This window comes from Sus scrofa, chromosome 8, assembly GCF_054392235.1.
Source record: "Sus scrofa isolate SSC_HxYL_T2T_F1_AM1 chromosome 8, Sscrofa_HxYL_maternal_Yorkshire_Landrace_v2.0, whole genome shotgun sequence".
NCBI classification, from domain to species: Eukaryota; Metazoa; Chordata; class Mammalia; order Artiodactyla; family Suidae; genus Sus; species Sus scrofa.
The window spans coordinates 84,822,637-84,845,199 of record NC_139390.1 but is presented as its reverse complement, the minus strand read 5'-3'; the positions used below and the strand labels follow the sequence as shown (position 1 = coordinate 84,845,199).

Genomic DNA, 22,563 nt, shown 5'->3' with positions numbered 1-22,563 from the left:
TGCTTTATCATTGAACACTGTTGATATTAGATCATGCACAGTTTGAAAAAGAACTCATATATACAGTTGGTACCAAACTCGGGAGAAACCAAACATCTATCGTAATTTTCTCAGTCTACTAAATTATACAGCAATTAGACTAGTAAAGGTGTAAATATCACTAATCAGATACATTATCCAAAGTAATCCATACAACATCCAAAAGTACATAAAAGCATTTGTTTTTCAGTACAATTTGAGGCTTACCATGCAAAGTTAAAGGCACCGCTTTGACCTGACAGAACATTAAGCTCAAACTGTTCAAATGAGAACAATACCCTTGGGTTACCAATCAAAATGATTACAAGGTTTGGCTTTTGTTGCTGTTTTTTTAAGCTATTTTGTGAAAGAAATTTTTTTAAAAAACTTGTTTTAGCAGTATGATTGACCATTTAAAATTAAGAGGTAACTACTCGAAGAATGCGCTCAATTACTAATTATTCTCCAGGCTGATTCCAGAATAATAATTAATAGCTTAGAAACAATTTCTATGATACTTAGGAGTTTTGAAAAAATTTAGATCATTTGACAGAGAATGAAAGAGAATGTGGTTTTACTTTGACTTTTAATAACAATGTGGATAGTATAATCCTGACAGTGCTTCTTATACAGTGGAGAGTATAATCTTGACAGTTGGTGCTTCTTATAGATATTTTAATATAATTCAATAAAATTTCATCAACTAATACACTAACAAATTGTGTTTGGGTTAAGCACTTTTCTTCCCATTTTTATGTTTTTAAATACAGAAAATTTAATAGCTCTTTATTTCCCCTTTTACATTTTGACCCACCCCCAAAAGAATTAAAAAAAAAAAAAAACAAGCATTTTAATAAATATGATGAATGGGGATATGAGAATCAAACACTTACCAACTGCATAGATGTTTTAAAGTTAGAATTTAGAGATAAGAATATATACAGGTAAACATGTGGTCCTTTGTCTTTCAAAAAAACCTAAATCCCTCAGAAAGTTGATTTTTTTAAAGTCAATGATCTGATTATTTTTTGAATAATTCTCAAATGTTTTCTGGGAACACAAAATCATATAATCTAAAAATCTAAATACTCTTTAGGGAAGATTATTGAAAGACAGTATGTTATTTATACAGATAATAAATTAATGGAGATCTTTTAAGTCCCAATGATATGATAAAGTAAAAACTGCACTGAAGTTTAACTCAGTAAACACAATTCTAAGTCAAGATCAGCAAAAAATAAAACAGTTTAAGGATTCTGTATTCTCTGGAAATGTAAACAGGATTATAACTGTCAGATGTACAGAAGCACTGACTTCAGCCATTAGTTTGGTTTTGCTTCTGAGAAACACAACATGAACTACTGCATCATTTCTTTTCAAATCCATACGTTCCCTGCAGCAGTTCAAGCTTCATCAGCAGTGCAGGAATGTATAAAAATGACAGGCAAAGAGCATTAGTTTTCTTTTTTCTCTTATACTGTTTGCCTATAAATGGAAAACAGGGTTCTTTCTAAAGCACTTAAGCTGAGGCTGTTTAAGTCAATTGCAGAATGCAAATATGACTGAAGTCTCTATTCAAGAAAGTACCATAATTGGATAAACTGAGAAAAATCAAGTACTGCATTGTCATAGAATAAAATCTTATAAGATCAGCATTCTAACTTAATTGCCCACTATTCTTCAATTAGAAATAACATTCAGTTTTTTAAGTATTTTGTCAACTCATCACCTTATTTTAGCAGCATTCATAGAATACATGCTTCTGCTTCTAATTTTAAATATAAAAAGGTCTTCAAATTAAGATATACAAATTTTCTTTTGAAACCATCATATTTGTATAAATAGCTGAATTTTTTATTTCCCAGTTTCTGTACCCATAAGTGTTTCACTGCACGAGGAAATTCAATTCATAATTAAAAGTTTATTTAACCACAACCAAGTAAAAACAGGATCTAATATATAATCTAACTACTCCTCTGGAGCTTAAACATTCACCTTTTTCAAAACCTAGTACAATAATTGCTATAACTTGACTCATATTTTTAAGGAAATGGGAAGTTTCCAGGCTAAAAGTTTAAATGTATGTATTTTACTATATAATAACTAAAAAACATGTCCACCTCAGTATTATCTACCATCTCATAAAATGTCTCTAGTGTAATGATGATGATGGTAAATCCTAGAGAAGTCTGAAGGTTATGGCTACCTGAAATCCAAAACAAAATCAATCAAAGCACACCCTAAATGTCCCTCTCCTCTTTTTAGGAATGTCTGCAGCCAGCCCAACATGATAGGTCTGGGCAGAAGCATGCTGATGCTGGCACTGCCTAAACCAAACAAACAAGATGTTTAACAGTCAAATAAAATGTCCTGCAGACTCCCTAATGAATTTATCAAGGACCATCAGATTTCGCTCCCCCTCTTTTGCCTCATTAACTCAAGTATGATGAGACGGATTATAACAAGAGAATACAGATCAATCGGTCTGAAGACTTGAGGTGGCTTTTAGCCTCTAGAGTTTCTTTCTCTCACTTGGTCTCCCTTAATAGAATACAGTATCTCCTGCAGAAGGGGCTGCCACTTCGTTTTAATACACCATCAAGGAGCTGCTGATGGACTTCTATACTAACATACATAAAAGCAGAGGTGACAGGGGCTCTTCAATTACAGCCTCCTCAGATACCGTTTCCCCCTTCAATTATTCAACCAGAGGAAGAGCGGATCCGCAAATACACAGCTGAAGCAGCTCTTAGAGCAGAGGCAGCCAGAGTGAGTTAGGGTGGGGGAGGGGGAGGGAAGGGAACCAGCAAGAGGGAGCATTATTTGCTGGAAGTGTTTAAGTTTATTGCTCAAATGATGTTTCTAATTAGTACCACCGCAATAAATTAAAGTCGCCTTTGTTTAACTGATTTATTATTTACTAGAGCATCTACCTTGGACAGGGTAAATTGGTAATGAATTGTTTTTAAATCAAAACATTTGTAACGTTTTATCATCCCTCAACCTCGGTACGTAAAAGTGGAGAAAGCAGGGGGCCAGGGTGGGACGAAACTTGGTCGCGCCAGCGAGCCTGATGGAGAGGCGGAGTGGGCTGCGGGGCGGGAGGGGGGGGCGCCAAGGCTCGGGCCGCCCGGGCCGCCCCACCCGAAGAGGGAGCGGCCGGAGGAGGGCGGAGGGCGCCGGCCCGCGGGCTCGGGAGCGCGGTGGAAGGACAACGCCGTCCCCCGGGGGGCTCTCGGCAAACACTCCCTCCCGCGGGCATCGCGGGCCCGGGCGGTCCACGCGCGAGGCCTCGGCCGCTCCCGGATCGCGGGCGCGGAAGCGTCGAGGTCGAGGGGAAAAGCTCCGCACCCGCGGGCCCCGCCGCAAATCTCCGCCCGGTAACTGCCCTTAGGAGCAGCAGCTCGGGACCCCGTCCTGGACGCCAACAAATCTCCTGCCGCGAAGGGCCCCTCCTGCCTGCAAGGTTTCCCCAGGCGCCGCGTGACCTCCGCCGACAGCCAGCGCCCGGGCCGAGCTCGGGCTTCCCACGCGCGCCGGCCCCGAAGCGGAGGGGTTCCTGGCCATCCTTCCGCAGCCCAGGTCCCCGCGCCGGCCGCGCACCCCGAGAAGCCGGGAGCCCGGGGGCCCGGGAACCCGCCGCCGCCGCCAGCCTCTGCGCTCCCGACTAGGCGACCAAAGCTCGGCGTCCCTGAGTTTCCCGGACGCTTACTGCCCACTGTTCTTCCCAACTCCTGGCCACTGAAGACAGGTCCCTGACAACAAATCCGACTTGACTGAGAGAGAGGAGGGAAAAAAAAGGCAAACTTTTTTAGAAAAAGACTTCAGCAAAGAGAGTGAAGCGGGTGACAAGGTACCAGTGGTCTGCGCTAGATGTGTAAGAAAGAACCGAGAAGTCCAAGTGTTGGGCATCAAGTACCAGATGAAGTAAACTTTCGCTAGGCAACTGAATTCAGGTTCACCTGGTTCAGCCTTAGAGAGCAAGTCAAGCCTTGCCACTGTGTTTGGCAAAAGCCGCCTATGCATACCGGGTTTTGCAAAATGAATTCGCACAACCGGCTTCATAGATTTTTATTGTTACAGCATTATCTGAGAATTTAAGATGCAAAATCTAACTAAAAATATTCCCATATACTCGACTTGTCTTAAAAAAGACTCAGAATCCACACATCTGAGTTCAAACATAAACCTTCAATTCTAAGCAAATCAGAAACACTGCTACAGCTTTTTCAACCATAAGTACCTAAAGGCTACCAAGGGTAGAGCTTGAAAGGATAATACAGATACTAAAAGCACAAGCATGAGTTTCACTGAAATGCCAAGGGAGGAGTGAAGCCATCTGTGTAATCAATAACAGGATAGTTATAGATTTCTGCAGCAGTGAAGTCTTTTAAAAGCAAGAGTCTATAAAGAAAATAAAATGATTTTACAAATGAAACTGTAATGTCTGAAAATATATTCAAAATTAGGTTTACAACATTAACATTTTAAGAAAACTTTAACTCAGGTTCACATTTACTTCCCTTCATTTTTATTACATTTAAAATAATTTTAGTGGCTTAATATAAAAGTATATATTCAACAAAATTCCACCATATATAAATCTGCACCATTTCTCACAACTTAAACATATTCTAATAACGAGTTAGTCCTTGTAACAAAGTAATAACATTAAATATATCTGAATCTTAATTATGAGTAATTATGAAACAAGGTGCCTGCACTACTTTTGCCCTGCCCAGTTTTTCAACAGCATATGGAAATTACTGAAAAGAGATTTATGATTATAAATCCTCACCCCATGTCTACCCCCCCCCAAAACTGGTGCAACAAATACAGCAATTACTCTGGGTCTTGGCAACAATGGGAGAGGATGGGAAAGAAAGGGAGGAAGACTCTGCCAGAGTAAAAAATCTAGAAAAATTTAGGTCCTTTCCCAGATTGCCCTTCCTCCTCCCATTTGCCTTCAAGCCAAAGTAATTTTGTTAGAGTTTGCACCTTCTTCACAATGTTGATAGGAAAAAAAAAGTGAACCTTTCTGAACCACTGCTACTCTCCCAGCCATCTCCAAGAAGTCCCTTCTCTATACTCTTTTTCTTCCTTGCAACTGTTAAGAGAGGAGGATAAAAAGAAGGGGCTGTAAAATGCGTGTGAGCATTCGACTTCTACTATCTCCTCCTATTTTCTTACTTCTCTTTACCCCCTTTCTTTATCAAGTGCAGCGGTGGCTGCTACCGTTTGCCAAGCATGCCTGTCTTCTCTCTCGGATTGGCTAAAGCACTGACAGCTCGGATAGCGATTGTAGGAACTAAAGCTCCACCCCCTTCATGATGGCCCAGGACCATTCATAAACTAAATAACTCCAGGAAACAGCAAGGCAGAAAGAGAGAGAAAGAGACAGAGACAGAGAGAAAGAGAGAGAGAGAGACTCAGAGAGAGAGAGAGACTCAGAGAGAGAGAGAGAGAGAGAGACTCGGAGAGAGAGGGAGGGAGAGGGAGAGAGATTTGAAGCGAGAGGGAAAGAGACATCAGAGGGGAGGAGGGAGAGACGACTCAGAAAGTGGAATCTGCACAAGCAACCTAAAGGGGGAGGAGAGGAAAAACCCTCGAATCGTTATAACTAAACCCCAGATGCAAAGCAAGCAACGACCTCGTCACACTAAAATAGACTTTGTGAGGGCCAAAATTATAAATTACGAAGCAGAAATGAATATCAACCAACTTCCAGCAGTTTGCACCTAAGACAGACAAGAAGAACCCACTGCAAACAAACCAACCCAGTCCAAACAACGCCTCCAGTAGGAGAAGAGGAAAACCACTACAAGAGGACCCCCTGAGAAGAGACCAGACCCACACGCTGAGAGCGCAGGCGTCTGCGAACCTCCGAACCTCCGTGCCGCGGACGGAGGTGCACTTCACTGCTCTCTGGACATTAATTACACCCTTCACCTTCCATTCGGGGGAGGGTTAGGAGAAAAGCACTCACCTAAGCTGAATGAAGAAGGGCGACCAGCGTGGGGGAGAAGTTTAAGAATGAAACACTGAATGTTTCGCTTTTATTTTTAAATTTACTCTGGCACTTAAAAGACCTGATTTCCAGATTCCCGGGCCATCTCTGATGCAGACGTCTAAGCCTAACCTCTTGGTAACCTGAATTTTTCTCTCTCCCCCTGCCCTTTTCCCTCCTCCCCTTCATCTCTCCCGCAGGCACATCTTTATTTCGCTTATCAAGAGAAAGCAAAAAAGTCTCAGCACGTACTTTTCTTTTTCAAAGATCACCTTTTTTTTTTCTTCTTCTTATTTTCTCGATAAGAGAAAAGCTTTTGAAAGAGAGCGAGACAGCTGAAGCACCAGCTGGCCAGCCCAGGTGGAAAACAAGAGTGAAAGTGGGGCTTAGTGGGAGCGCAGCGCCTCTTTCGCAAGCCGCAGGGCCACCACCAGCGCTTGAGCCTTGGATCCCTCAACGTACTGCGAGACGCCGGTGTACAGCCCGGACCTGTGCCCCAACATGATCGCCGCCCAGGCCAAGCTGGTCTACCAGCTCAACAAATACTACACGGAGCGCTGCCAGGCGCGCAAGGCGGCCATCGCCAAGACCATCCGGGAGGTCTGTAAGGTGGTCTCGGACGTGCTCAAGGAAGTGGAGGTACAGGAGCCCCGCTTCATCAGCTCCCTGAGCGAGATCGATGCTCGCTACGAGGGGCTGGAGGTCATCTCGCCGACAGAGTTCGAGGTGGTGCTCTACCTAAACCAGATGGGCGTCTTCAACTTCGTGGACGACGGCTCGCTGCCCGGCTGCGCAGTGCTCAAGCTGAGCGATGGGCGGAAGCGGAGCATGTCTCTCTGGGTCGAGTTCATCACAGCGTCCGGCTACCTCTCTGCGCGCAAGATCCGCTCACGCTTCCAGACGCTGGTGGCTCAGGCGGTGGACAAGTGCAGCTACCGGGATGTGGTCAAGATGATCGCGGATACCAGCGAGGTCAAGCTGCGCATCAGGGAGCGCTACGTGGTGCAAATCACTCCTGCGTTCAAGTGCACCGGTATCTGGCCTCGCAGTGCGGCCCAGTGGCCTATGCCCCACATCCCCTGGCCCGGCCCCAATCGGGTGGCGGAGGTCAAGGCCGAAGGGTTCAACTTGCTCTCTAAGGAGTGTTACTCCCTGACCGGCAAGCAGAGCTCTGCGGAGAGCGACGCCTGGGTGCTACAGTTCGGTGAAGCTGAGAACCGCCTGCTGATGGGCGGCTGCCGAAACAAGTGTCTCTCCGTGCTGAAGACGCTTCGGGACCGCCACCTGGAGCTGCCAGGCCAGCCGCTCAATAACTACCACATGAAGACGCTGCTGCTGTACGAGTGCGAGAAGCACCCGAGGGAAACAGACTGGGACGAGGCGTGCCTGGGCGACCGGCTCAACGGCATCCTGCTGCAGCTCATCTCCTGCCTGCAGTGCCGCCGCTGCCCTCACTACTTTCTGCCCAACCTCGACCTTTTCCAGGGCAAGCCCCATTCGGCCCTGGAGAGCGCTGCCAAGCAGACCTGGAGGTTGGCCAGGGAAATTCTTACCAATCCCAAAAGCCTGGATAAACTATAGGGTGCCAGGGACTGCTTGAAAAGCGACACAAACGGGAATGCTCTCAGACACACAACACACACAACTGGGCGACCAACAGCGGAAACTCCAGACACAAACTTTTTTGTGAGCCACCTAAAAGGAAGGAGAACCCAACAGAAGACCCTCCCTAATTAACGAGCGAACAAAAGGAGAGCAAACCAACCAACCAAACAAACAAAATCACATTCTTGCACAAAAGTGATCGTTTTCTTCCGAACAATGTGAATTTAAAAGGTCACACAAAAGAAGCAATCGGGCTTTGCCACCACAAAATGAAACCCAAGGTACATTTTCAAATCAAAGTATTGTAGTTTCTCCCTTTTACTTCTCTCTCTCTTTCTTTCTCTCTGTCTGTCTGTCTTCAATTTGTTTTGGGTTGCCTGAATGTTGTCACCAAGTGAAAAAGTATTTAATTATATGTAAAATTTCTCTTTTAAACAAAACTTTGCTGATGTTAAATGTATCTCAGTGCCAATGTCAGATGTGCCCCTCCCTCTCTCGCACCTCTACCCTCACCTTAAGCAGTCTTGTCGAAAACAGTAATAAAAATATTACTTTACGTTGTAATTGACTGTTTGTGGACTGTTCTTAAATGAAGGCAGGTGAGATCAAAATTTCTAATTTACAATGTAAAGATGTGAACCGGAGGAACTAAAGGCAAGAAGCTGCCATCTTAATTCTAGTTTTCCAAATTTACAATTGTAGCACGTTTTGTAGATTTAACCATTCAAGTTATCACCAAAATCTTTAGAAAAGAGAAAATATTACTTTTGCCCAACTATATATAATATGTTTGTTCTCTAGATTTTAAGATTAAAAGTAATATCTTATTTCACACTTGAAAAGAGAACATATTTTGTATGGAAGAACAGATATTGATACTATTTTTTAAAATAGAAAAAAATCTTCACGTTAAAAATTAAGAAATTTGCTTTCCTATGCCATAATTTTAAAAAATCCACTCTGGGTCTAAATTGCAAAGGAAATATTTATGGCTCTTTTCTGAATAGTTAACACAATCGGTTGGTACTTTTTCCTTCAATCATTTGTCCTCTTGAAGCTTTAAATATTAAAAACCTAACAATTAAATCAGCCACACTGGAAGAGAATAAAATGGTTTCCACAACAAATGGTGATATGAACAATCTAGATTTATCAATTCAAGTTTTCTAATGGCTTACTTATAAATGCTGTAACTATGATGATTTTTTATCAAAGTCCCAGAATTATTCAGAGGTTGCTTATTTAAATAAAAAAGGTTTTGATACAGTTTTTATGGCCAAAGAAAAATTACATATAAGAAAAGTATGTTCGCTTCTTCCTGCTTTTTTAAGGTAGCAAGTCAATGTATTCATTTCAATGTTTCAAGTTTAACAAAGGTTTCTTTTTAATACAAGGACATAACTGATTATGAAATAAAGTGATTAGTAAAACTGAAAGCATCCCAAAGAAACTAGTTCATCTTCTTTACGCAGGAGCTAACTATATACCCCATTAGATATGCTAATGAGAGGCCCAGGTATAGAACACATATTAGATGCTATCTTTTAAAATTTATCCTTTGAAACAGCTCGTTTTTTTAAATTGATTGAGAAAAACCCATGAGTGAGAGGTACAAAGAAAAATGTTCTAAAAAGCAATTTTAAAGATCAGAGGAAGAAGTCTGGTGGGGGGTAGTTAGTTATAAGGAGGATGAGCTGGATGAGATGGATGAAAAACAAGGAAGCTACTTATTTAGAGCTGTGTTACCTAGTTTACTTGATTAAACAGGCTTAAGTTTTAAGATTCTCAGAAATTCCCTAGTGAAAATAGTTATGAGTTAAAAATATAAGCTTCGATCTTATCAGATCTGAAATCATCTCCACTCTTTCAACATACATATATATACACACACACACACACACATATATACACACACACACATATATATAGTACATACACACACACACATATACACACACACACACACACATATATATACACAGGTTTTTTCTAGGTCTCTCTTCCTGCAGATATAAACTCACTGTAATACTAAATGGCTCAGACAAATATACTAATTTTTAAAATAATAATAAGTAAATTTATTCTCAGGGGAAATGTTGATGTTTAAGATCAATTTCAAGGCAAGTGGTAGGTGCTTACACCTACAAAGAAATGACTTAAGGGCACAATGTTTAGTTTAAAAGATTAAAATGACATCTTAAAAATGACCATTTTGTCACTTGCAAAAGTATTTAAAGCATTAGGCACATATTTCCATCCAACTATCCCAGGGAAAAAAGTTTTAAGCCTTTTCAAGAAGAAAGAAAAATTTCCCAAATTCAGTATCTTTTTTCCATGCTAATTTAACTAAATGCAGGTATCACCAACAAAAGAAGAAAAACACTCCAGTGTCCTCATTTACAAAATACTTTAAAGCACCAATGTCTATACAAAATCAAAATTATTCCAATAATGGCCTGGAAAAAATTTAAGAATATAAAATAGAAGTTTTGATTTCTCTAATATTAGGTAGGTTGCAGTGGTACAATTTCTGTAATTAGTCTCAAAGATTCTGTATGGCACAAGCAGCAGGGAAAAAATTAACGATGTTGCACAGACTAAGATTAGACAGAAACAGAAGTTATAACTTTCCCCAAAAGGAAACTTCAAAGAGCCTAATCGCAAACACTGGTAGAGGCTTTACTAATGAGGACAATTCATTAGCTTAAATCACATTTTAGATTTTAAGTCATGTACCTCCAAAAGAATAACAGAATATTCTGAATTAAATTTCAGCTTTTGAACTCACAAGTTACCATAAACTAGAGAGTTTAAACCATTTTGGTTACCTTCCTTTCCTAAAGATACTAAAATACATTATCAGACATTTCAGACATGCAACAGAGTGGAAGAGTTGATGTAATTTTAGAATTAAAATTTTCTTTACATTGGATTTCGATGCCTTCTCAAGCTCAAAACAATCAGTTCCAGCACAGACTCTTTCAAACAGTCTACCAAGTCCTGTCTCAATAAAAGCAGCAGTGCTGAACCCATGTGCTAGAAACATGCGTAAGACAAGAGATAATTTACAAAGTTTTTCATAAAATTACAACTTTTCATTAAGAACAACTTTTAAATACTTCTAAGTCACTAAACTTTAATAATTCACATGACTACAAACTCAAAGAGTTTCCTACCAATAAACTTAAAATTGTGTGTGTGGAGACACACACACACACACACACACACACACACACACACACACACAGCCTATAAAATAAATGATTTCATTTTTTTAAAAAACCTCTTCTCTTTCTACAGGTTGCTTATTTTGCTCATTTTAAAAGAGACTGTTTCCTCTCAGGACAAATTTTACCATTCACTTCCATGAAATAAACCTAATTTTGGCTTTATGGCTGTGCCACAAATGTCTCTTAGTAAAATAAAGTTGCCAAGGTCTGAAAAGTAATCAGAAATACATTTTAAAGGGGAAATTACATTTTCATTTAAGAATAGGAAATCATGCAGTGCCTTGTAAAATCGACCATAGGTAATGGGAAACAGAGGTATCTCACACACAAGACATGCTTGCGTGCACGACAGAGTAGTAAGTCATGAGGACAAAGCAAGGAGAGTGATATATTGGTAATATAGCCAGAAAATATAAAGGCTAAACAAAATAATTCCACTCTCAACCTCGCTGAATTTTGTAGCTTAATTCACCCTGGACCCTTTGAGGCAAAATATATTTATAGATGCTATTCCCCAGAGGTTCTCTCCTACCTCTGAACGAGCTAATGATAAATGCAATTAAGTGGAAATTGTTTTTGAATCTAAATGAACTTCAATAATCTAACTAGGTGGTAAGGGAATCATAAGCTAAAGGAGAGAGCTGTGTTGCATATAGGCAGAACCAATTCATCAAGAAATTCAAACTATGTCTATCAGATTTAACTAATGCCAATAGTAAAATAGCAGCCCACTGCACCATCATAAGGGGAAAAAAAAATCCATAGAAATGAAACCCACTCCTCATCTTCTCACCTTGGGGTCCATTTTCCTGAAGTTAGGGTCTTCTTCATCCACCTCGAAATAGAGTTCAGAGGAAGTGACTGAAAGAGTGCCCTTGACTACAGCGGAGGGGGCCACAAGCTGAGCTGGTGTGCTCAGGCTAACAGGACCTGCCAAAAAGAAAAGATCAGCTGAACAAGCTGGAATGACATTTTCCAAAAACAAAACAAAACAAAACAAAACCAAAAACAAAAACTAAGTGGATTCAGGCAGAAATTTCATTTAATATTTAAATTCTCGCCTCTAGCACTGAATTGCCAGTCAACTCCTTTCTTTCACACTTACAAATTCCGTCCACCCAAAACCTTCCTCTAAAAATGCCAAGTTAGGGTTTGCACACTGAGAGATCTGTAATAGGCGGTTAATGATGACAGTAAACTAGGATGCAATTATGTTACAGGGAGTCTGCAAGGCTTTGGTCTAATCTCCTGGTTAGAAGGTGGCTCTGCCTAAATAAGTCCATCCACATTCCATTTAGAAAACAAGCCTCAGGCTACCAAACAACATGGAACAACAACTACGAGCAAGGAAGACTCAATCGGCTTCCAAGGCCAGAGGTTAGCTTCGAGTTTGGCTGAGGCATGATTGCAAAAAGATCACTAGCTTATTAGTGAAGTGGGAAACATTAAACCATATTCTCTGATAAAGATTTTGTGTCAGGGTGAAACAAAACCTCTTCCATAACAACTGTACCCCACGAAAGAGTGGTAAAAATACTTCTTTTCTAAGCCTGCCTTTCCACTGTTAAATATTGTTCAATGCGTCCAAATCTAATATTAGTGTAGTTCAGGGACTCTGGGAGTAAACAGCTGGAGGGTGGGTTTCCAAGTGAATGAATTTTTATTGGAATAATCAAATCTCCACAGGGCTTATCAAAGAGACAAATCAGCCTGCTACTGAACACAATAGATTCACTACAGATAGGGGAGCATAAAACATATTAGAGCTAAACCTAAAATAAGGACTAAAAATAATGATTATACATATATCCGTATATAGCAATGTAGAGATAGATGTAGTAAAAATTTGAAATCCCACGTAAATTCCTCATTGTCAAAATCCTATAGGTGAAGAAAACAGCAAGACAAAATTGGCATTTATAGTTCTGAATTAATATAGTGCCTATAAACACAGTACACCTATTCAGGTAATCAATGGGTGAATAAGTGTTTCAAAATTCAGATGAATTGACATTCCCATCGATTGTTAGAAGGGTGTTGGTCTTTAATCTCGCATCAATCTTAATGTGTGCCAGCAGGACAATAGGAGGGATGCTCTGCGGAGATCAGAGCAGGTTTTGCCCTCTATTCCCAATGTACAAAATACATTGTGTTTGCAGATGGGCAGCAGAGAGCTGCAGAACAGCCATGATTTCCCAAAGCTCATCCCTATAAATGGATGAAATAAGCAGCTATGTGTTCTTTTGCTGTCTCCTTTGCCCTCCGTACATTAGCATGTAATCCTGAGAAGAAATAACATTTTTTCAATCATTCTCAGACATTCAATTACAGGGTAAGCAGACAGCTGTAGGAGCTAGGGCAGCCTAGGTCCTACAGAAGGCCCCTGACAATTTCCACTTCATTTCTAACCCACACCACTTTATTAGTGTGGATTACTTCTTAATCCTATTGCCATTGTCAAGATTATATAATTAAACTCCCCTTTCACCTCTATTACTGTATGAATGTATTACTAGTAGCAAGAATAGAAGCAAAATAAAGGAGGAGGAAATGGGTAAATGGATGTGAAGGAAAAGACTAGAGAATAGCAGTGTCCACCTTACTCTCCGACTCCCGCCCCAAATCCCTGAACACACGTATGCTCCAATTAATTTTATTTTACAGAGAGATTTATGGTCATCAGAGAAGATACCATCATCTATTTTTGCTTTTCATTATCATTCACTGCATGGTAGCTCAGGCTGCAGATATGTCACTAAATAAAAGATTTTTCATGCCTTTTAAATTAAAATTATCAAAATAGAAGGGTATGTAATTTTCACCTATAGAAGTTGTAGAATCTTTCAGACTTGCCTCCTTGAGGGACAGAGAGTCACAGGCATTAAAGAAAAAAAGCCATTTAATGAATGACTAAAATTTCAAGCTAAACAAGAGAATTTTTCCCATAAGGGAAGTAAAACTGAAAATCTGCAGAACGCAAATCAAAATTCCTACATCAGGTAAAATATGTGAATCCGGTGAAAAGCCATAGCATTCTTGGAATGGATTTTTTGAGAGAGTTAAATGTATATGCAGCATGTTCCCTAAGACCTGTATATCAAAGCAAATAGCTCATCTGCCTCCAAGCTTTATTTACAAAACAATTGGCATAATTCTATTTATAGCTCTCATTTTGTAGAGATTAGCTAACTCCCCTTAGATGGGTGAAGCAATTTTGTTGTGTTGTTGCTGCTTTTATACTTTTTCTTTTTTTAGCAAAGATTATTCATAAAAGAGAAAGATGAATAGGGTAAAGAGAATGAATAGAATAGAAAAAAATACTGGGGAACAGTATTGAAGATTGGGGGGAAAATGTCTGGAAGAACAAAAACAATCTTCATTTAATGGAACTGTGGGGGTGAAGCTGGTAGGCCTGGCAGTCACAGCTGGAAAAGTAAGTAATTAGATGCTTATTGGCCCAGAGCTAGCGGAAGTATGTGCACAGCCACTGAATTTACCGGTGAGATTCTCTAAATCTTTCTCTTCCACGGATGACAGAGTATCGTCGTCGCCTTCCAGGAGGATCTCGTTTTCCAAGTTCTGATTTCCCAAAGCATGACTCTTGATGGACTGTTTTCCTTTAGCAAGAATATCTTCATCTGCAGCTGAAATGAAAAGGAAACAAAGCTGTCCATCAGCTCTGGGAAGAGTACCCTGCAGAGGGGCAGGGAACTGAGGTAAGGAGAGGTGGCCAAGGCGGTCCATCATTTTTACACAGAGTCGCCCACGGTGGGGAAAGGGCTCGGGATGGTCCACGTGCTCCTTCTGACAAACGTGATTCCCCAAACCTAGTCTAATGTTACCCTGAACAAGCACCCTAATCCCATTAAACCTGACCCTTGCACTGCTCACCGAGCCATTTATTTACTTATAGTTAGGCCAGAAGAGGATTCCTCAGAAGTAGCACATGTGGGGGGGAAATTTTGTTGGTAGAAAAAAAATCAGGACCTAGTTTTGGAAACAATACCTACTTAACACCGAAAAAAAAGGAAGACTGGTTCATTCCTGCAGATACTATTATACTGACACACATTTTGGAATGGTTGGGGAGTGGCTGTGGAGGAGAAGAAAGAAGGGTCAGAGCTGAGATTCACAGCCAGGGAGGATTTCGGCCAGATCTTGAAGCTGTATCTGCCACTAAGAAAGCTAGTGCAGCTCTTCGAAGCAGCGGGCTCTTCCTCTTACTCCATCCTCCGGCTTTCCTTAGCACTGCCCCAGCCCACATTTCACCCCACTCAAACCCCTACTCCAGCCCTTATACAAATATCCAAGAGCAAGGCAGTGTGCAAACTAAGTGGAGGCTCAAACACTACCTCCTCCATGTGTTTAAACTAAGGGGCCAGGACACCCCAGGGGCAAACATAACAGAGAGCCCAGGAGGAGAGGTTTGTGGGCAAAGAGCCTCACACTGCCTGAACTGGAGCAGCCTGTGGAGAGCAGCGGCCCCAGACTCTCAGGCACTGTGACAAGGCAGCAGAGAGAGAAGGAAAGAGAGAAACTGTACACCAGAGACAGAGTGAAGAAGCAGCTCAGCAGAGCGCCCAGGGCCATCCAGGAACCAGAAAGAGGAGCTGGGAAGCAGCTGAAAGGAGTCAACTCTGAAACTCAAAATTCTGATTTCAAAATCCAGTATTCCTCCAAGATGACTCCCGTTGCTTTGAGCAGCTCTCTCCTTAAGAAATACCTAAAAGCAGGTACTAACTTCTGGACTGTGATTTTTACAAGCTCACAGTGTCACATAAGGGAAAGTCAAGAATCCTCACTCCACGACTGACGTTCCGGGTTTCCTGCTTGGGAAATCCCAGAGGTACAGCACCTGATCCACCAGGCAGCTGCTACTGATAAAGAAATCAGATGGCTAGGCTTTGTGCTCCACTGCACTACCTGCCCAGACAGAAGGTCCAAACTGCAGAAAGGATTAAACACTCCGTGTGCAGGAACACGACTAAGACGTACCTATGTAATTTATTCTAAATAACTAAACTACATGTATCTTACCTGGTTACCTTGACAAATCAAAGTTTCTTTCAGTTTAATAGGTATGGTTAACATTAATGGCAAAAGTTTATTTTTTATTATATTTATTGTGAGTTCATCATGTGGGTCATTTATATACAATACTTATTGGCACTACTTATAAGATCATAGGAGCTTTCTATTAAATAAGTTGTGGGAAGAAGCTTTCTATATTTAGCTTTGAATACCCTCTGTGGATAAATAAAATCTGATTTCCCTTCATACCCACATACCCCATTGTATGCTGCACACATATGAAGGTCTCAATAAATAGCTGAAAAGAACTTAAAGCATCAAATTAAAATGGCTTCCCTTTCTTAAATGCTATGAAGAAATATACCCCCGAAAGACTAATATTTAGGAAAATAGCAGTATGAGTTCTTATATCATTGTTTATATTTCAAGAATTTATATTTCCTTACCCTAAAATCATAAACATTGCTCTTAGCCCAAACAAGATGTTTTCTAAATTGCTATAAATTTTACCGAAAATAAATTGGTCACTGAGAAACTCAAGAGAAGTCATCATCTTCTACATTTTCTTATAAAGTAAATTATAATTAACAGTTGTGAGTCAGATGTTAGTACAAAATCAGTATGCTACACTCTCATTTCCTGGATTTATAACTCCTTCTTCAAAGCAAAAAAAATAATAATAATGCTAATGTTAAATAATACTTGCCATGTGTCAAGGAATATTCAAAGTGCTTTACATATTTAACTCATTTAATGCTCACATATGCTTTGCTAAATTCTCCTTTTCCGCCATGCAAAACGGACAGGCTCAGAGAGGTTATACAACTCAAGGCAACACAGCTAGCAAGAAGTGGAGTCAAGATTCAAATCCAGGCAGTGTAGACCAGAATCTAGGCTTCTAACCACTATGCCATAGAAAATAAAAATAACCAGTATACAAATATGAATGCATATGTAATTTACTGGTTAGTTTACTAATTCTTATGTTTCTCATAATGCACTTTAAAAGGTTAAGTCAGAAGCATGGTACAGAATAAGCAGGTAGGTACAGAATAAAAACATATTCATTTCCAAACCTAAGTTTGACAAGCACATGCCATACACATCAGAAAAAACTAAATTCAACACCTTGCTCATTACGTTCTCTGAATATTGCCCTGAGGCACACCAAGCTTATTTGATGGGGAAAAATCATTTAATCTGCAAACATTAATCCAAAAATGACCGTAAGTGTAGTCAGTGGCAATGTGCAATGGTTTAAAATGGCCTGGCGAATAAATTTCACATTCACTTAAATGACCACTAAATATAATTTTTAATCCTTTCCAACTGAAATTTAAAAATTTTTTAAATGTTCTCATCATGCTGACAACATATTAACACACAATAACTTTTGAATTAAGTAGAACTTTATGAAAAAACTTTTAAGTACTCTAGGTCTACTGTATGCATACAAACACAACTTTAATTTATTTATTTACTTATTTTTATAAGCTCAGATTCTGGAATTGTTCAACCTCAACTAAAAAACCTCTTGTCATGGAAAATATGCAGCTTACTGATATTTAGAATGGTTTTCCTGTAATTAACTCCCCCTTGAGGATTTTAAGTTAGCAGCAGTAAAATTACCAACACTACTCTAATATACACCACATGCGCTGGTATTCAATTCTCAGTGGTCTAATAGCTTTCTGCTAAAGAACTTTTTTTTTTTTTTTTTTTTCAAAATTAGAACAAAACCGTCCCAAGCATAAAATAAAAGATAATTATCATGTTTATCAGTGCTAGGAAAAGTATATTCTTAAATTTCATTTGCCTTACACTCAATCCAAGCACGAAAACAAGAATCTATTATTTTGGTATCTTCTATGAGTATATTTTACATATATAAAGGTTTAACTGGATGAAGTCAAAATATACTGTTGGTTTAATTTTAAAGCTTGATTCAGATGCTGTTCTGGTTAATAAAATTATTACCAAACGTGACAACTGTTTAAAATTTTCATGTCGCTATCAACCAACTGCCTTCACCTAATCTCATATTTTATTCTGACTTAATATTTATCCTAACTTAATAACTACACTGCAACTGTTACATAAAATTGGAGAAATCTGTCAACATAACTTGATTCACTGAGGCCAAAAGCAATGAAAGGGCTCAGAGAAAACCGGTCTTCAAAATGTAAAGTTCAAGTTCTTTAGCGCTAGCTCCGGATAGGAATTAATTTAACTATGCGACACATACTAGGCAAGTAAATAAAAATCAGTTTCTGTTTCTATGAAACAGAAATCCCTTTTTACAAGTCCACTGTGCCAGGAAAATGGAATTACCCATAGTCCATACATATTACAGTTAAAAAAAAAAAAAAGGAATAACAAAGTGACGAGAATTGTACATAAAATAAATATGAGTGTCCACTTAGTGTGATGTGCAGATGTCATAACTGTTTGTTCTGAACAGGACACATAATATCTTATATATAACTATTGTCCTAACCTAATTCCCCACTACAGTTTATGCAATTTCCAAAGGGTTCAAATCAAGAAAGTTCATCCTAGAAAAATTTGTGAAGCTACAAAAGCATAACTAGAAGAATAGGCCAAGTTTATCTCCTAATGATCATGGGTTTCCCAAAAGTTCTAGGTAGAGAACCTAGCATATGTTGCTCCTAAAAAAGAAAGCAATTGTATCCTGGCATTATGTAAGGTAGTAAAGAATTACATGATTTAGGATCTTGACATGGTCTGTCATCTCTAGAAAATCAGAGGAGTTACTTGTATCATTTCATGTGACTACAAGATAATTTTTTAATCTTTTCTTTCTTCTTTTTTAAAAAATTTATTTATTTTTGGCTGCAGCATGCAGTGATTTGATGTGGGATCTCAATTCAATCCAGACCAGGGGTTGAACCCACGCCACAACAGTGAAAGCCCCGAGTCATAACCACTATACCACCAGGGAACTTCCTACAAGATAACTTTTTAAATGATGTTAAATTTTCCTCATATATTTCTATTAGCATGTGTATTCTCTACAAAATCAATGTCTTAAATTCAACAGGATTCTACTGCTAAACTGCTTTAGTATTTGAATTAAAATCAATCTTGTCACCATTTAAAACATTTTTTGCCTGGCTTTATTTTGAAAATAAAATTCTCATTATATTTAACAATGAATTTTAGAAGAAACATAGCACAATGATAAGAAAATCTGACTAGTCATCAATTAACTTGGGCTTTAATTCTGTAACTCCCAAAAGTTATGCTGGCCTTTTGTTTCCTCAGTTTCCTTATCTGTAAAGAATAAAGTCTGACTAGACTTTAGCCTTCAGTTTTTTTTCAGATCCAAAAAGGTGACAATAAATAATTGACAAACGGGTCTCTCTGCATTAGGAAGAATGTTACAAATCATTACAACTGATTTCTAATAAATTTTAAAACTATAAAATGGAAGGAAATGCCCTGTGGAATGAAATATCCACCTTTGCTTACTGCCGCTAATTTCCATAAAGAATATTTAACCATAAGAAGAAGTACTAATTTTAATTTAAAAATATGACTCAGTTTCTGCGAAGTTAAAGAAATCTCCCATTACAAAATGACTTTTATAAATAACCACTTTGGAGGGTCTCTCTTTGAAAAATTACCTAAAGCCCTTTTCCCCAAGCAAGTTAATGTGAACTTGGGAAGGGCAATTAAATTGTCAGAATTAAAAAATTTGTTTTTAACTAGAAGGTAGCCAGAAGTAGAGTCATGGGGCTGGTATTGATCGCCAGAACAGAGAACATCACTCTTCAGGTATTTACTCTGCCACCCTTACACCAGAGGCTTGCCTTCAAATCAAATCAATCTATAAAAAAGATGGCTCTTACTACTAAAATACATTACTAATCTCCAACAGCATTTCTTAGATGTCTTCCTTTGATAACGATAATACATTTCATGATGTTTTAAGATTCTGCATTTTCAAAATGTCCTGTCTCTTTAGTTAAATCAATTATAAATAAAAGGGAGAAGTCATAAAATAGCATAAAACCGACATACTATCCTCAGTAATAACTACTTTAATTACATAAATTCAAAATGGAAGCATAACATTCATCCATGATAAATTCTGACCTTAAATGCTTTTTGATCATGTTTTGTTTTGCATACTTGATTCTTAACATATTTTTATTAGCTTCCTTATTGTAATTAAGTTGGAATAAAAACACAAAGAGTTTCATAATTAACACAAAATTAAAACTGAATGTCAACTACAAGATACTATAATAAAATATTAAAAAAATAAACTCTTTGCTTACCTAATGTATTAGCGTAAATTACACTGACATCAAATAATACCACCATACTACAATTTATGTGCTGAGTTCCAAAACTAACAGTTCTCTATTATTTAAAATAAAAAATATATAAAGTGTGATTAATTAGGCTTTTATCTTTTTTCAAAAAATGTATTACCAAATTGAATAGAATTATATAAAATGCTTTAACTTCTCTTAATATAAAGTGCATAATAAAACACAGATGAAATTAATATTACATTAAAATTTCAATTACCAATTAGAGTAACTGGAATGAAATCTGCTTCTATACAAGATTTAAAAGGTCTTAAATGAAAATAAGCATTGCTAATAAATATCTTTTTAAAAGCAGACTCTCAGCATTAAAAAAGTTGACATGATAATATTATTTGAAAGGTAAAGCTCCACAACAATAAAATAAAAATTTATTCATTATGGAAAAATCCTTTACTTCCCCTAAGTGGTTAGACATAGTATTTTTGCTAAAAATAATTTTAATAAGCTCTATATTAAATCTATATCACAAATTTTAAATTTAGTTACTGCTCTTTAGTTCACGATAAAGAATTAACGAGTTTGCCTACAGGCAATTTTAGACAACAGGTCCCCCTCCAGATATATAAAGAACATTTTTCATAAAAATATTTTCATTGTAATTCATAGACTTCAGAACTCAAAATTCAATGTTAAATGACAATTCAGACAGAAAGATAACTTTAAGTGCACATGGTAACATCTATTTGACTAAAAAGAACAAAGCTGTAAAAAGGTTGATTTTTTTTCAATGGTTTGGTCATTAACCAAAACCAAAACAAAAAAAAAAAGAGAGAAACAAATACGAAGTGAAAGAAAAAGAAAAAAATGTACATGACTCCAAAATCTATAGCATCACGTAAAAAGTACTTGAACCTTAAAAGCAAAAGTGGCCTAATTAATTCTACATCTTATTTCTCCTTCTCCACCTCCTGTAGGTGAAGATGTAGGGCCCTGCGACTATTATTGCTTTTAGATCACTTTGTTATTGACTATTCTCTCTATGATCATTTATTTTAAAGGACTGATGTCACATTTGGTGTTATATCTGATGACATATTGTGGACATTTTCTTCCAGAAATGGCTCTTTAAGGCTGAGTGCAAGAGGTTAAGCTGCCTGACTGAGGCCAAACCTAAGATCACAGACTTTTAATCTAAATTCTTAATATCCTTATTGGACATAATTTAACATTTATTTTGTATACTACATATTATCATTGAACCATAAGCTGCTGCATGGTAAACTGATAACCCTGAAAAAGGGAAATTAAATTACTTCTCATCTTACTAAAAAAACAATGAATTTCTATTTTATAAAATAAAAAAAATTAGAAACATTTTCCCCCTTAATCAGTACAACTTAATTGACTTTCAAAAAATTACAAAATATTAAGGAAACCCTAAAGACAAAGAGAGTATATTATCAAATACAAAGGACTGCTTCAGTTTTTCCTATTTGCTCATCAGGCTTCTACTGAAACTGAATCACAGTGATATGCATTCTATCAAAAAAGGAAAAATGTTTTGTTAAGCTCTGATAACAAGGTGATGCAGAACAGGAACATATGAAAATAATGTCTATTCTCTTTTTCCAGGAGCCATCTATCACAACCATCTACAAATCAAGGCTCAGAAAGTATCCGGGCACTTGGACATTTATTACCATCTCTCCCACTTCATAATCTCAGGCTAAAATACCATGTTGAGGGAAAACCGTCCGCACACACAACAGAACCTAGACACCTATTTGGTTTGTAAATGCTGTCTTTCTGATATTCATGGATTTAAAACGGGCACCCTGGATTAATTTACTGAAAGCTGGATGTGTCACTTAAAAGGAGAAATATTTTATCTTCCTCCTTTGAAACAAAGGGTCTACGTTAAGTAAGTTTTGCATGTGTAACGTCATAAATAAATACCCTTGAAAACACCATAATTTAAGAGGACCCTACACTAACTATAAAAAATTTAACTTCTCTTTCTGGGGTGAATACCCATGAAATGTGGTACTGGGCCGTTTTACAGTACCTTGTAGTAATGAAGTTATGCTCTTCATTACCAAGGACCGTACCTGCTGCTACTGGCAAGGAGGGGTTTATACACTGACCATGCTCCACGGCTGTTTTTAGTGTCGCTTCAGGATGTGTGGATCCTAGAGGGTTACGCACAAATCGTCGCCGGCGCCTCAAGTCATCTTCCCAGTAGTCGAGGCGCCAGAACTCACGAGGACGACTACAATGAAACAGAGAAGCCACATATGTTAGCAATTATCAAACAGCGTGGTAGCACTGCATTTCTGCATAAAGCTCTCCTTGTTTGCTCTGCCTTTTTTTC

The 22,563-nt window shown here is 38.3% G+C and overlaps 2 protein-coding genes across 8 annotated transcripts in view; one reads left to right on the top strand and one right to left on the bottom strand.

Moving 5' to 3' along the window:
• The window catches only part of LRBA (LPS responsive beige-like anchor protein), a 712,651-nt gene that overhangs the window by 288,632 nt on the left and 401,456 nt on the right, over nt 1-22,563 (bottom strand). For all 7 annotated transcript variants that reach the window (XR_014812812.1, XR_014812814.1, XR_014812813.1 and 4 more), the window contains 3 exons: nt 22,337-22,461; nt 14,358-14,504; nt 11,654-11,790 (listed from right to left, as the gene is read on the bottom strand). Coding sequence is in view for 4 of the 7 variants with exons in the window: in XM_021100637.2 (XP_020956296.1) it covers nt 11,654-11,790; nt 14,358-14,504; nt 22,337-22,461 (409 nt within the window). In the remaining 3 variants the exon portion in view is untranslated. The remainder of the gene's footprint in view (nt 1-11,653; nt 11,791-14,357; nt 14,505-22,336; nt 22,462-22,563) is intronic.
• Nucleotides 5,393-8,194, top strand: MAB21L2 (mab-21 like 2). Its single transcript, XM_084972733.1, has 2 exons — nt 5,393-5,926; nt 6,226-8,194. Exon 2 carries the CDS (start codon nt 6,527-6,529, stop codon nt 7,604-7,606), a length of 1,080 nt encoding a protein of 359 aa, XP_084828859.1. The 5' UTR covers nt 5,393-5,926; nt 6,226-6,526; the 3' UTR covers nt 7,607-8,194.

Excerpts from the sequence above, each read along its gene's own strand:
- MAB21L2 (XM_084972733.1), top strand. The coding sequence starts at position 6,527 with ATGATCGCCGCCCAGGCCAAGCTGGTCTACCAGCTCAACAAATACTAC.